General features: G+C 31.9%; 1 protein-coding gene across 1 annotated transcript in view; it reads left to right on the forward strand.

Moving 5' to 3' along the window:
- The window catches only part of Eys (eyes shut homolog), a 1581889-nt gene that overhangs the window by 536389 nt on the left and 1028595 nt on the right, over window positions 1-16905 (forward strand). Inside the window, 1 exon segment of the mRNA XM_071613805.1 lies at window positions 1882-2027. Within this exon segment, the coding sequence (XP_071469906.1) occupies window positions 1882-2027 (146 nt within the window).

Below are 16905 nucleotides of genomic sequence, written 5' to 3' on the forward strand. Positions count from 1 at the left end.
TACATAGAGATCTTGAGAAATATGGTTCTCTTTTACATCTACATGACACTGCACATGCAATTTTGCCTTCTGTCCACCTGATACAAAGAACCCACGGTCATTATGATTCATCTTTTTTGATACCTTCACTAGCAGTTAGCTGTGCTTTCTTCATGCTTCAAACCTGTCTCCAGTGACATTTGCTTTCTGCAATGTGTGAGTGTGTATATTTCTAATCTTCTTATAACACTTTCAAAAGCAAGCAAATATCTGCAAGGTGGCATGAATCTGTAGACCCAGCTGTTTAAAAGTTTAAGGCAGGAAGATTATTTGAGCCCAGGAGTTCAGTACCAGCCTGGGCAACATAGTAAGACCCTGTTTAAAAAAAAAAAAAAATCCATTTAAAAGCAATCCAAGCTTTACTTGCACTTGAATTTGGGTGCATGACAAATGTCTGACAATCAATTAATGTGTATCAAATGAGTAAAAGAGGAGCATGGGAATAGTAGAATGCTGGTGGTTATAAAATGATGTTAGAATTTCCTCAGAAAATCAGAATAAAATCTGGCTCAAAAGCATTATGGGGGAACTCAGTAAAACCTCTTTATCTAGACTTCTAAAAGAGAAGCAAACTGTGTTTCAGCAGCTTTTTCACTGATGTGATCAAAAGAACTGGTAAGAATTTGAAGAGAAAAATTTATTTGGGACTCATGGTTTTCAGGGGTCTCAGTCCAGAGACAGCCAACTCCATTGGTCTGGGCCCACTGTGAGGCAGGACATCCTGGTGGAAAGTTGTGGAAGAGGAAAGCAGCACAGAACATGACAATCAGGAAGCAGAGAAGCTCTGCTCACCAGGGACAAAATATAGACCCCAAAGGCATACCTCTGGTAACCCACCTCTTGTAGCCACAACCTACCTGCCTACAGTTACCACTCAGTTAATCCACATCAGTGGACTAACAGGCTGTTTAGATTAAGCCTATTAAAACCCAGTCATTACACTTCTAAACTTTCATTTATTGTCTCACACATGTGCTTTTAGGTGACACTTCATATCTAAAATGTAGTACTAGGTAAATCTATTTTTGATAAGTGTACTTTTCCTATCAATTAAATTTAATCTATGGAATTATTTTGATATTTTAATTTATATATATCAATTTAGGTGGAGTTTAACACAGGTTAAATTATCTCTTTTTTTTTTTTTTTGTTGTTGTTGTTGTTAGTCCTTAATTTTGAGAAAAATCAGAATCAGCAGAGATCAATATACAAGATAATGAGGGGACAATTAGAGATTGAAGAAGGGATCACTCATGTGAAGTTTCTATGAATACTTCTTCATGGCAAGGCAATTTAAGAGGCATCACCTTTTGATGCCCTTTTGATACTCTACCAAGTGTAGATATTTGAACCTAATATTTAACCATTGAATTACATCTGATTTTCGAACAGCTGTCAGTATGGTTCAGCATTCATGAAGTTGTTGCTGATAAAGGGACTTTAAAAATTTTTAACTGGAAGGCTTTGATATCAGAAAAATACCACTTATCTTATAGGAGAGTAATCTTATACTTTCAAAAGAGAATATAGATGAAGGTTTTATACTGATACCATAGAAAACACAGTTACAGAATTAAGGTCAATAATATTTATCAAACTTAAATAATTATTTATTCAACCCATTTCTTTAAAAATATGTCTGTAACAAATATTTTTGCAGAAAAAAATATTTAGGAAGTAAAATTCTGTATTAAAAAACAAAATGGATATGTTATTGTTTATTTAAATTAAGTCAAAAGTTTTAATTTAACATTTGCATATAAATTGTGTGTATATATATATATATATATATATATATATATATAATTGTTTATCATTTCTCATTTTTCTACATTTCTCTAGATTTTTATGTAACTGTGAACCTGGATACTATGGATCTTTGTGTGAATTGAATGTAAATGAATGTAAAACCCAGGCTTGTCCAGGTGGAGAAAATTGTGTTAACAGCACTGGTGGACATACCTGTCTCTGTGCTCCTGGGTATACAGGTAAACCTATAACTGATTGTCCCATCTGTGTCAATACTGTGCTGTTTGTAAATACATGACAACCTCATTTTTATAAACCACAAATGCCATCTTGTTGGAAGCAAAAAGGGCAGGAAGGTCTAGATTCTTGGTCAAAGTGTAAAAGAATTAATGAGAATTAAAATCATGATCTTTTATCAACAGTTTGGTAAGTACTAGGATTATAGTTTAATGTAATTTACATTAGTATACCCTTTTAAATAGAATTTATCTGAAGTATGTTTGCTTGGCTATAATACAGGGAAAAGTATGGGTATGTGAATAAGAAAATTAACTTTATCTGTTAAAAATTTTATTTTTTTAAAATATAATAAGTTTAACTCTTCATGTACACTTGTATGTGTTTAAATAAGAAAATCAGTGAAAAGTTTTTTTTTAAAGTTCAAGCAGAAATCATAATCTGGAGTTAGCTATCTTAATATTAATTATTCTACAACATAAATACTATCCAAACATAAAGATAAAATTTATCAAGGAACTTACAAAAGGTAGAGTTGCATTAGACCACTAAAAAAGCTGCATTGTTTAGCACAACAGTATAATGATGTGTATCTAACAAGAATGTATTCAAATTCAAGTCTCAATTTGTTATCTGAATTTTGTAGTGCTAGATTCATATGGGTTCCTATTCTGAGGACTCTAATACTGAGTTCTTTGCTGGTAGGAGTAAAAATCACTAGAAAAATGGGAGTAAGACTGGCAATCAAAAATGATAAGGAAGTAAAAGCATTTCCAGACAACAAGGGATCAAAAGATTAAAAAGTTAAGTGACCAGAAAAAGAACATTAAAGTGTCTTTTTTGAAGGATATTGATGGTCTCAGGGAAAGTACCTTGGTAACAATTATTACATGCTCAAAAGTCTCAGCCTAAATTATTTTTTAAATACTCATTATTTGCATATTTTATTGCATAAATAAGGAGCATTAACATTTTGCTATAAAATGCTATACCTCCTAAGATTTTTATTGCTTATTCTCTTCTGGGTTACTAAGATTTCTATTTAGGACTACATATATCCCATCAGCAAAGTCATAAACCATGGTGTTAACATTGCTGTGGTCAATGCAGTTGATAGTGTTGAAATAAGAAATGACACATCAAGCTCAACATGAGTGTGAAAGATATTCTATGAAGCTGCTGCTGCTGCGCTATGTGTGTGTATGTGTGTTGAGGGTAACACACCAAGCACTCTCCTCTTGCATGCTAGGCAAGCAATTTACCAATGAAATACATTCCAAGTTCCTGTGAAGCTTTTAATATAGCACTTGCTTTGATATTTTACATTTACCCTAATGCTTCAAGGGTTAATTTTTTTTTTCACGACCTGTATCTTTACATTACAAAATAAAGTGCCTACCATTGTTTCAAAATACTATTGGCTAATATGCTACCAGTGGCAAATTAAAGATTTTGTGATGTGTGTTTGTGTGACAATTAAAAAAAAACGTAATCAAATTGTTGACTTTAATAAATAGGGTTTAATTTTTCTTACATAAGAACTCTGTAGGTAGACAGCAACCAAGGTTGGCACTAGCTTGACAGTAGCAGGCTGGGTTATGATTTCTTAGTATTTAATTCATATTTATAGTTTCAGGACTCAGAATTGCTGTTGCACATTTAGTCATTAAGTCTATACTCCAGTCAGGAAAAGGAAGAAGAGTGGTGTCAACTGCATTGACCCCTTCTCTCAGGAAATCCTTCCCAGAATACAAATAAACGATTTCTGTTAATATTGTATTGACCAGAACTGCCTCACATGGGCATTTTTAGCTGTAGAGGAAGGTAGAAATTAAAAATTTATATCTTGTAAAATTTACCACTGAATATAGTAAGGAAATATTTAATTATAAAGTATGTGTTACATTTAGTTTTATATTAAGTATGACCTATGCCTGCCTGTTCAAAAGGAGGTTATTCTCCTCAAGAGAGTTCCATGTACTTGTTTTCCTCTACATGCTACTTTGACATCAAATTTGATCTTTTCTGTCATTCAAGGATACAGGAAGCTTTTTGTTATTCTCAGACACTTGTAGCATTTATTTTGTCTTAAGCTCTGCTGGAAGTCCTCTTCCTTTCAGCCCCTAAAGCTCTAGGATTTTGTGAAAAGATGTTCAAGTCTATTCATTTCCCTTCTATTCTGTTTCCAGGAAGTCATGACAATGTAAGAATTTACTTACAGAATCTTACATTTTAAGATGCAACTTTTGCATGCCTCTTTTATATTTGTCAAGATTACACATCCAATAGTGACAGAGCCAGATCCAAAGTATGCATCCCTTTCTCATCCAGTTTTATGTTTATCTTAATTTCACTTCACCTGAAAAGGTAAAATTTGTGAGAAATGAAACTAGTCTACATTGAAGCAAGAGGAAAGAACATTAAACAGAACATTCAATGTATTGATAATTGGTAATTAAAGGAGTTATTCACCCTTCCATTATTATAACAAAATACCTATTTTTTTTTAAATTATGAAGAGGAAAGCTTATTTTAGCTCAGAATTTTTGAAAGTTTAAGACCATGGTTGGTTCACCTCATTGTTTTGGGACCTGTGTTGAGGCATTTCATTATGGTAGAAAATATGTGACCGAACAAGTCATTCATCTTATGGTTGCTAGGAAGAAAAGATAGCAAGAAGAAGAGACTATGGGTCCACAATCCTTCAAGGACATGCCTCCAGTGACCTAAAATTTCCCATTCCACCCCTTCTTCCCCACCTTTCAATGCCATCAGGTTGTAGACCAAATCTTTAAACCATAGCAGCAAATGTAAGGAAAATTAAGCTTCACTGGTATCTATTAATTCATTTAATCTAGTTCTTAATCATTCTTTTCTTAACTCTATACCCAGAAAGGATTTCATGATCCTTCCTATTCTAAATCAGTAAACTTTCATGAAGATCACATTATATATTAAGTGTGGACATATTATTATTAATGCAATAATGTTTGACTCTATTAATTACCTGTTGATGATTTGTGATAATCAAGACTATTTTAATTACCTGTCAATGCTTTGTGGTAATCAAGACTGACATGGTTCCAAGTGTCATGATGATTTCTAGAACGTGGAACTGGAGTTGACAATAAACTAACATGTACAAAATTGATTACTTAAAACTATTCCATGATTCATTTATCCATATTTTTATTAATAAAAGATATCACAGCATTCCAAATTTCACACATAGTATTTTGAATGAATTTAGAGGTCAGAAAAAACAGCCGTGACATATAATGAAAGGGTTAAGTTCTGTCATAAAAAAGCAAAATTAATTAATCATTCGATTCTTTGCTTTGAAGAATATTTCCTCATGAATTTAAGTCTTAATTGAATTTTGTATCTATTTAACAAAGATAAAAATATTTTAAAAATTGCTTTTAAAATAGAATAAATCATTATTTAGCAAAAAGTCTTTATCAATCAGACACGATTCTACTTATATGTTTATAAAATAGAAAAAGTTTATGAATTGTGTTTCTGAACTTCAAACACATGTGGTAATTTCTATATACCTATATTTACATTAACCCTTCTATGATTACTAGAAACTATAACACAAAAATGTTTAAGTACTTCCCAGACATAGTAATATGGATAATAGTTCCATCTAGAAAATATAGAAATGCAAATAAATAGTTTTAAATAATGAAATTTAATTATTTTTTTCTAAAAGTTCCATATTTTTCTCAGATATATTTCATACACACAAACACACATAAAATTCTAAGTAGTTATAATATTTTCTGTGTTTGAGATAACTAGGTTATCTTTTGATTACTTTATAGAGGCAAATATGCAAATTTCATGACAAATACAATAATCTTTTTAGATCATATGAAGCACAGGGTATAGTTTAGTAAAATATAATCATTAATAATTGACTTTTGTCTTTGTTGTTGTAATGATATGGTTTATCATGTTATTTCTATTGCCTAACATATGCCACCTGTCCTCCTTCAACTAGTATTTACCCTCATACCTTAACGCAAATGCTACTTTCTGTAGGAAGTCTTAGGCTCTTAGGCTTCTTCTGTTATTTCCTTCCATAGCAATATTTTCTCTGTTGTACTCATAATTATTTTAAGCAATTCCAATACAATTATCTCCCTATCTGAAGACACTTCCCATCACTATCAAGTTCACCATTTTGTCTCTAAAGTCTATTAAAGTTTTTTCTACTCTGGTACAACTTTGTAGCTGAGTGTGTATTTTAATATGATATGTTAAAATAGAATAATTTTCTATTTTAATATCATGTATTAGAATAGAATATAAAAAGATTAAATAGAAAATAAAAGTAAGAGCTAGATAGGCTCAACCTCAAAATTACACATTTTGTAAATATAGAAATTTAAATAAAAAGTCATGCTTTTTGTTTGATAAATAAGTCCACAGTAAGAAATCTTCAGCATTCTGGTAAATATTTGGCATTTGATTATATTTAGCTTCAGATCAATGGTGACAATGTCTTTTTATCAATAATAGCAGCATTATTAGTATAACAGTTACCATTTCTACTTCCTATTGTTATAGGCAGGAGCAGCCTCAGAAATAGGCAGTTGAATTGTGCTTAACCACTTTTTTCTTCAATAACAGGATTCAAAATTCATTTTGATAACTCAGATGTACAAAAATATGTTATTTTCTAATAACAAGCTCAATAGCATTGTATGGGTTCAATTTTACGTGATAGAAGGAAATGTTGGTGTGAAAAGTTCATGTGAATTTCTCAAGATAAAATTTACTTACTTTAGATTTGGAATCAATTATCTTGCTGATTCAGAGACCTATCATTTTATTTTATTTTTATTTTTTGACACAAATGCAGAATACATCATCCCTGGTATTTTGGTGTCAAGAATTGGTATTGGCTCCTGATCCCCATGGTATCCTCCATGTTTTTGCTGAGTTTATGGGGTCTCCTCCTCATCTCAGATCTAAGTCCTTTTCATATGATTATTACTTTTTGTCCTTAGTAATCCACTATTTCTCTTCTCAAAGGCTGGAATTTAGCAATTGCTATGATTTGGATCTCGAAGCTCCCTTAAAGTCTTACATGTCAAAGGCTCAATGCAGCAATGTCCAGAAGTAGGACTATGGGGAAATGATTGGATCTTGACAGCTATAACTACATCATTGGATTAATCTATTTGCTAAACTAGGGGAAGCAAAAACTTTAGGCAGATGGAGTATGTTTGGAAGAAGTAGGTCACTCGGTAGGCTCTTAGGTATTACAGCTTGTCTCTAGATCCTTTCTTTGTATGCTTCCTGGCTGCCATGAGCTGAGTGTCTTTCCTCTGCAATGCCTTTCTGTGATTATGCTCTGCCTCACCTCAGGCCTAGAGCCACAGAGCTGGTTGACTATGGACTGAAACCTTTGAAACCACAAACCAAAAAATAAAGTTCAGTAGTATACACTATCTGTTATTGATTTATATATTACTAAATCCTCAAGAACTATATGGAACATGTATTATGTGCTAAGTATAAGCATTCTTTACCATATCTACTGGGAAATCACAATCTAATTCACTGTAATCTATCTCTTAGACTACTTCCAAAGCTGCCTGTGTTTTTCTCTGTTTCTGTGATCAACACTTCAGTCAATTTCTCCACAAATTCTTCAGAGTCATGCATTAATAAAATGGAAAAAAAATAAGCAAAAAATATCCTTTTTATTTTACTCCCTCCTAAAGCTACCACCCCATTTCAAGATTACTTCCTAAATAAGAATCTTCCTTTAAGAAATCCTGTTTTCTCACTCTCAACAATTTAATTTTCTTACAGTCTCTTTTAAGTCCACTTCAAATGTTTGAACCCTCCAATCCAGCGAGACTGCTCTTTTTTTAAAAAAAATACAGTCTGCATTGCTAAATTCAAATGGTTAAAATTTAGTCTTCTTTTCTTTGATTGAATAATAGCATTTGGCACTATTAATCACTCTTTCTACTTAAAATAATTTCCTTGATTTCCTGACGATCTGCTCTTTCTCAGTCTGGATACTGTGGATTACCAATGACAAATAACTCTTACTTATGATAAATTAAAAAAAGGCATGCACATGTGATACACACACACACACACACACACACACACACACACACATACACATGGGAGGAGATGTTTTTAACTGCCGCAGCCCGACTGCCTGGGCAAAATAAGCGGGGGTGGGGGGGTGGGGGGGTGGTGACGAGCAACTTGTGTACATCGATACAGCAGGAGTTTATTGTAGGACAGGAGGGGTATATATACATTACACACAGCTTATATTAATTAACATAAACTAAATACAACAGCCAACCAATAAGGAATCTCCACACTTAATGGCTCCCTGGCGTTACTTCACTAACCACTCTCTCTGGCAAAATGCCAGGCGCCATCCTGACTTGTTTACAGACCCTAACATTTAACTGTCTTTCTAGATCACAGACCTCAAGGTAAACCTTGGCACTGCATGACAATCTGGAAATTGTACTTATCTGTAAATATGTTAGTTTCCCAGTACCTAAATAATATATTTTTTTAAAGCCTATTAGTTTTAACTTACTTTTGTAAGTTATAACTATAAATCTTGGTCAACCCTCTTTCTAGCCATTTTTTTTATTATATCTCCAAAATAGTAAAGTTATTAGAAAAGAACTTTTTCGTCTTCATACTATCAACTACCAATCTATGTCTGTTTTTCTATGTTCTTGTCAATGGCCAACCCATCTTTTTGAGTGGATTCTGTGCTTTATCACCTATTATTAGAGACCTTTCATCCTGTAATTGTTTTCTGTAGTACAATTTCTTTCCTCCATGCTTTGTCTCTGCTTTCAACATATATTAATATTTAACTCTTTCTCATCTGATTTTTCAGTTTTATCCTTTTTGTACATTTCTGTTCACCAAATTTCATTTTCTCTCCTTTAAAAACAGAATTATCAAACTTATTATCTATGTTGATATCTATTTTTTCATGTCCTATTCTCTGTTTAATCCACAAACTATATGCTTTTAATCCTAAGAGTAAAAGGATACTCTTCATTTTGGAAGTCACTGATTATCCCTACTTCCCTGAGTTTGAAGGTAAATATCATTTCCTTCTCTTAGTCACATCATGCTTAATATCTCACATACTCCTGAAAAATACTTTCTAACTTTACCTCCTTGTTTCCACAGTCACTGATTTCATTATTGCTAACTTCTACCTGTAACAGACACTGTAACTGTTTAGAACTTTCTTATTAGTCTCCCTTCTTTATATATGTATTGATCAAGGAATTGCATTTAGATTTTTGTTTAAATATCATATGCATTCTGATAATTCCAAAATTTCTTACATAAGTCTTGGCTACTCTCCTGAACTCCCAATTTGTATTATTAAGTAACTGCTCAACCTGACCATTCTTATGTCCCTATTACATAAATAGAAAACTAATCCCATGCTGACAGTTTATCACAACCATATTCTACCACCCAGATTGTCCATCTTAGCGAATTGTACCATTATTTCTTTAGTTTCTCATGCAAAATTATGGAGTCATTCTTGATTCTTTGCTCACATATCATTATGCAGCCTTGCAGAAATCCCACTGACCAAATCTCAAAATATATTTTAATTCAACCACTTCTCACAATTTCCATTACAATCACCCTAGTGCAATAAACCATCATCTGATGCCTGAAATATAACATTTAAATTTGTCTCTATCTCAATTTCTTGTCAAAGGAAAATATATTATCCATCTAGCAACCAAAGTGCTCATTTTAAAATAAAAAGCAGATCACTTCACTCCCAAGTTGAGAATCTTTCACAGCTTCCTATAATGATCAAATGAAACTTGTACTCCTCATACTCCTTAGTTTAACCTGCTAAATCTTGAATAATCTTGTTTCTGGTTGCCTCTCAGATTATATTTCATGCCACATTCTCCGTACCTCTCACTGTTGCTTCCACTGATACATCTGAATGTGAATCACTACTTGCAGATATGGCCATGGTTTTCTACCCTATTCTTTGGGGTTCCCTGAGAAATCTATTCATAATATACAAACAATAAGACTGAGTCATTCTCTCTACCTATTTTCTTTCCTCATGGCAATGATACTCTCTAATCATTATATTTACTTCTTTATTTCCTTGACCTGAAATCTCTCTCTTTTGTTCACTGTTGTATCTCAGTGCCTAGGAAAGTACAGGCACACAAATATTTTTAAATGAAAGAATTTTTTACACTTCAAGTAATTTGACTTCTTAATTTTTGTATGTTAGTATAGATAACTTCTTTGTGAAGTCCAAGTTATCTATATTAAAATGCAAAGATTTGTACTTACAAGATTTTTTTAAAAATTTTCTTCCCATAATGCCATAAAGTAAATATGTGTTTTCTTTTTAATACCAGGAGCAAATAATAAACAACATACTCATTTCTATAATGGTGATTTTTTTTTGATTCTATGACAAACCAGAGAAGTATTTACAAGCCTGCAAATCAGGTTCTTTCTAAATCAAAATCATTATCTATTTGAATATATAATACCAATTCCAAATTCAAAGGTGTTAAATTTAATTTAATATTATGAAGTAAAATTGTTTTATGCAATAAATCTGAAAGTGAAGTAAAATGCAAAATTTAAACCTTTATATTACTCATTAACCCCGTAATAAATCTTTCTAAAATGAAACCTATAGCAAATTAAGCCAAGTGACCTTATCATTACTGATTCTTTACATAATATATACCGATCTTAAAGACATTAATTTTTATATCCTACAAAATAAGATGCTAAAAATAATGACTTGAGATGAAGTACTATCTATTAAAAATACATCAATTATGAGTTTATTATCCACTTATGTTAGTTTTTAGAGCGGTAGCTTTTATATGTCATAAATTTGACTATCTGATATGTTAGAGCAATTCGGCCTTGAGAAATTCCATAGACACACCATTAAAATATGATTTTTGTCTGAAGATTGAGAAATACATACTATGTAAGAAAATATTAATCAAAATAACCCTCAAAACCAGTTAGAATCAAAATGTTTTATAGGACAATTAAATGTGTTAGGCACTGATACCTAGTCATTCTTTTTATTCCCAGGAGTAAGCAAAATATGAAGTACAGGAGTCTCAGAGAAAGTCAGTATGAATAATAAACTGTTATCTAAATCCCACTAGAATATTTTATTGCCACCAATCTCACCATTGTAAACAGATTTTAGTGCAAGAAAAGAGATGTGTGTTCAAAGCACACTTCACTCCATGTAAAATGCACAAAGTTGTTTTTTTGGCAGATTGGGGCCAACTGTGTGGCCTGTGTGGAGGGTGATCAGTCTACAGGTGCATTTCTGGAATGCAGGCCTTGACACTTTTTGCAATAGACATAGTAATCCATCTGGTGGCAAAGTCCATATCCTCTTGGCCATCTCAGATTCAGCTGCTTTGGGAATGAGCAGTTCTGAGTGAGTTTTGAGTGAGTTCAGAGTGAGCTCACCTCAGCTGCTTACTGAGTCTCTGCTCCCCTCATGATCTTTTCCAATACTGTTGAAGCCATCTTAGCTCAAGCTCAAAATACAAGGATTTAATATCCCTAAGTTACCCTTCAAATTGTGAAAGTTGGAATGAAACTTATAAATATTCCAGCCACCTGCTTCACCTGTAGATAATCCTGATTATATTATCTACTGCTCAAAAGTCACTGTGTAACCATGCTCTCCTTGTCCACAATATAGCCATTATAAGGTCTTTTCCATTGACTTTCATTATTCTCTCATCTCATCTCTCTTCTCCTTCATTGTTACTTCCTAAGGTCTCCTATTTAGTACATTATTGCACAAAAGTCATCTTCTCAGATTTGGATTTCGGCAGAGTCCAAATGAAGACATAGGAATAAGGTACACAGAACCTAGGTGTTGTTATTTTCTGTAAAAATCTTTGTCATGAGTATGTGACATGTTGGTATTAGAAGGACAGATGTTTTCTAACCTGGAGGTGAAGTAAAGAGAACCTGATGTGCTTACTCAAATTTTGCTTCTTTTGATTAAGTGAATCTAACATTATTTCACATATGAAAACTAGAGAATGACACTGTAAATACACAAGCCTTCTAAAGTGCAGTACAAAACTGAGAAGAGAGACATATCTTTATGCTTGAGACTGAAGAATTCTCCTAGACTCTAAATGACTATTAATGGCATCTCCAGACAGTGAATTATTTATCTGCAGCATAGCACCTGTCCACACTGCCAGCATTTAATGTCAGTGTTCTGTGGTTCTGCACAGTTGCTAGATTTAAACAAATCTTAAAGACATTTTAAAATCAAAGTATTAAAGCACTACAGGTAAGTCGATAGTGGCTTTTAATGAGATAAATAAATAGAAATACAATAAAAACATCTTTGAAGACCTTCATGGGTCCTTTCTATCTCATGACCAGAATAGGGTTTTGTTTTCTTTGAGTAATTGTGGGAAGAGCTAAGGGACAAAAAAATCTTTATCTAACTGTGCTATTCCTCAAAATATGCAGTGAACATGTTGAGAATGAGGCACCTCCCAGACAATTTTCCAATTCAAATAAATGTTCAGTGCATTGCCTTGAGCCATTGAACCTCTTCAACTCACCTTACCCATCTCATGCAAGGGCAGATCTAAATCTGGGTTTATTCTGGCTTGAAGATCTGAGTAGCTATCATAGTGAATGACTAGCAACTGTGAACTTCCTTGACCAGCAAACCAAGAAAGAACCAATAAAAATGAGTTTCTGAGACAAAATTAGTACCAAATAGTTGCTTTAAATAATTTACAGTATACGAAATTTTAGTCTCTGTTATTTTCAGCCTGTAGCTTTTCCCAGCAACTGATTTTAGAAGACAAAAACCCTTGAATATTCAAAAATACATTCACATTCTTCCACTTTCTCATTGTTCTAATTTTTATTTGAAGAGAACTCAAGACAAAGACACAGGGTCTAGTTTTTCATTGTTTTATTGCATTATACTCCTATAAATAAGTAAATTATTATTATATACATCTTTATTTGTAACTGTAATACACATTATACTAATATATTTATTTATAAAGTATATAAGGGTATTTTCAAATCAACACAATTAAAGTATAGAATATTCCCATGAATATGGTGAGTTTCATAATTATTCTTTCCAATCATACCTATCCAAAGCCAATCATTCTGATTTCTATCATTATAGATTAGATATACATTATCTTTTAGAATCATATTATGTGATAGTGCATTACATATTCTTTTCCTTCTCACATATTTTTCATGCTGCTTTGTGAATCACTAATTCATTATTTTTAATGCTATGTTATAAATATTATGTAAATATAAACTAAAATGTGTTATATACTCCATTCTATGGTACTATAAATTATGTATTCATTCTTCCAATAATGTTCATTTTTTTCTGTTCACAGCTGGTATGACTAAAACTGTCATGAATATTTGTAAGTCAACTTTATAGAAAAAGATTCTGAGTTCTTCCATGTAAATATCTAGTATTAGGATTGGATGATAAGTTTGGTGTATGTTTAAATTTATGAAGCTGTCACACTTTTCTTAAAGAAGTTGTGCCATTTTCATTTTCATAGACATAATATGGGAATTTCAGGAGGTTAACATACACGCTAACATTTGAAAGCAGTTTGTTTTTTAATTTAGACATTGTATCCTGGTACAAAATTACATATTCAATGATTGTAACTTGTAATTTTTAAAAAATGAATAAGGATATGAAGCAATTTATATGCTTATTTGCCATGTATAGATCTTCCTTTGTGAGGCTCTGTTCAAGATTTTGACCATGTTTTTCTTTGGTCTTTGTCCAGTTGAGCTTCAGTAGTTCTTTACATTTTGAATACAGATCAGTAGGTAGGTAGGTAAATAAATTGATGCATACATACTTAGAAGATAGGTAGAATTCCTTTGTCAAAAAAAGATTCTGTTAATGTTTTCTCCCAGTCTCTATATCACTATACTTTTTCTTAACTATATTTTTCTTCAATTTTGATCATGGTAAAATATGTATACCACAAAATTTTGTTTCTTAACAATTAAGCTTACAGTTCAGTGGTATTAAATGTATGTGTAATGTTTGCAACTATCAGCATTATTTATCTCCATAGCTTTTCATCTTGTACACTGAAACACTGTATGCATTTAATTACTCCCTACTCCCACCAACCTTAAGCAATAACCACTCTATTTTCTGTCTCTATGATTTTGTCCTACTCTAAGTACCCAACATAATTAGAACAATGTAGTGGTTTTTTTTTAATCTTTATGACTGTCTTATTTCACTTAGCATAGTGCCTTCATAGTTCAATCATGTTGTAGTATATGTCAAATTTTTCTTCTGTTTAGGACTGAATAATATTCTATTGCATGTACATACCATATGGTATGAATACATATACAAATTTTTATCCATTAATCTGTCAATTATCACTTGAGTTGCTTCCAAATTGTATCTTTTATGAATAATAATGTTATTAAAATTAGTATACAGCTCTATTTCTGAAGCTCTGTTTTCATTCTTTTGGGTGTATACTCACAAATGGAATTATAGGATCAAAGTGTAATTCTATTTTTAATTATTAGGACAACTTTACTGTTTTCCATAGCAGCTATATCCTTTTACACTTCCACCTACAGTACAAAAGAGGTCCACATTTTTCACATTATTTATTTATTTTATTTTTATTTTTGTTGTTGTTTTGTTTGAGATGTTCCCATTGGTCTCAATCTCTTGGGCTCAAGTGGTTCTCCTCCTCAGCTTCCCCAAAGCTGGCAATATAGGCACTGCCAGTACACCTATCTGTTTCTTACAGCATTCACTATGTGGCCCAACATTTGGTCTACCTTGGAAAAATGTCTCATGTACACTTGAAAAGAATGTGCATGCTTGTGCTTGGGAGTAAAGCATCCTGTATAGGCCTGTTAGATCTTGTTGTTTTACTATGTTAGTTAAACTAACTAGTCGTTTTACTAGTTATGATTGTCATCTCTCTGGTTGTTCTATTGATTATTGAGAGTGGTACATTGAAGTCTCCATTATTGCAAAAACAGTCTAGTTCTTTCTTCAATCAGTTTATGCTTCATATATTTTGATGGTCTCTCATCAGATGCATAAATCTTTATAATTTATACCCTATCACTCTATTAAACCTTTATTAATATATATTATTTTTGTTACTTAAATTCTTTATTTAAGTACATTTTGTTTGATATTATACAGTCACCCTTGCTCATTTTGGCTAATATTTGTGTGAATTCTCTTTTTCCATCTTTTCACTTTCAACTTTTTTTTTTGGTGGGGAATCTATCTCAAATTTATCTCTTATGGATAGTGCACAGTGGGATCACACATTCGATTATACCAATTTCTGTGTTCTTTTTTTTTTGATGGGAGAATTGAATCTATTTACATATGAAGTAAATTATTAATCTGGAGATAATTTTTCCATTTTGCTGTTTGTGTTCTATATGTCTTATAGCTTTTTTATCCATCATTTACAGAGGGTTCTCTATTTCCATGGATTCCATTCCATGACAAACAAGTATAGAGATATTTAGAAAGATAATGTATATGTGCAAACTTTTTTTTCTCATCATTATTCCTTAAACAGTAGAGTATGGCAATTATTCATATAGCATTTACATTGTATTAAATATTGTAAATTATCTAGATATGATTTAAAGAATAAAGGAGGATGCATGTGGGTTACATATAAACAGTACACCATTTAATAAAAGGCGCTTATGGTTTCAGTTTCTTGTGTTGGAAATTTGGTCCTCAGTGCAGTTGTATTGAAAAATGGGACCCTTAGGAGGTAACTGGGCCATGAGGTTTCATCCCTCATAAATTCATTAATAGATGATCGGGTTATCATTCTAATGTGACTTTGCCATTAAAGTGAACTCTGTATGGCTTGTTTGCTCTGTAATACAGAATATTCTGCTACTAAAAATACACTTGCAGAAAGCTACTTCAGTTCAGTGTTCTTTCTCTTCTTCCTTCAGCAAACATTGTATTTTACAATTAGAGATTTCAAAATAAGTATACTTAATTGGAAAGTATGATACATTTCTTCCTTTAAAATGTATTTTCTTAAATAGCTAAGATACTAGAGAATGATTATTCTCTGATTTCAATTGTGATTTTTTAAGTTATGATTTTTATGATTACATAAAACAAACTTCATTTTATATTTAATATAACAGGTTTCTCTTCTTTACCTGTAACTCGGATTCAGCAAAGGACCTATGACTTTTGAGTTTAACTGGAAAAAAAAAGTCTGGTCCCCAATGGATGTGAACATTTGTTCATAATGTATTAATCCATGCTCATTTGTTTTTATTTGCTATGACATTACTAAAAAGTGAATTAATCTCATCTCACACTTTCTTTATGTTTTATCCTATTTAAACTGCAACACAATAACTTGGATACTTTGGGTACAGTATGATGATATGGATACACATATGCATTATGGAATGATCAAAGCAGGATATTTAGCATACCCATTACCTCAAACTTCTATCCTTTATTTTTGTTGTTGTAATAACATTCAAATCCACTCCTCTAGCAGTCATGCTTTAAGGATTTTTTAATACATTGAAATAGAGGACACAGACAAAATTCTTGACTTCATGGAACTTTATGTTCATGGGAAGATACTAATAATCAACAAATAATTTAAATAATTATAAATTAAGGGAATGCTGAAAATAAAATGGAAATGATACTATAATAAGGTAGCTCTGGGATACTTTATTGTAAGACATGATTTTGTTCAATATTCTGATCATATATATTGTAAATTTGAT

This window comes from Marmota flaviventris, chromosome 6, assembly GCF_047511675.1.
Source record: "Marmota flaviventris isolate mMarFla1 chromosome 6, mMarFla1.hap1, whole genome shotgun sequence".
Taxonomy (NCBI): Eukaryota; Metazoa; Chordata; class Mammalia; order Rodentia; family Sciuridae; genus Marmota; species Marmota flaviventris.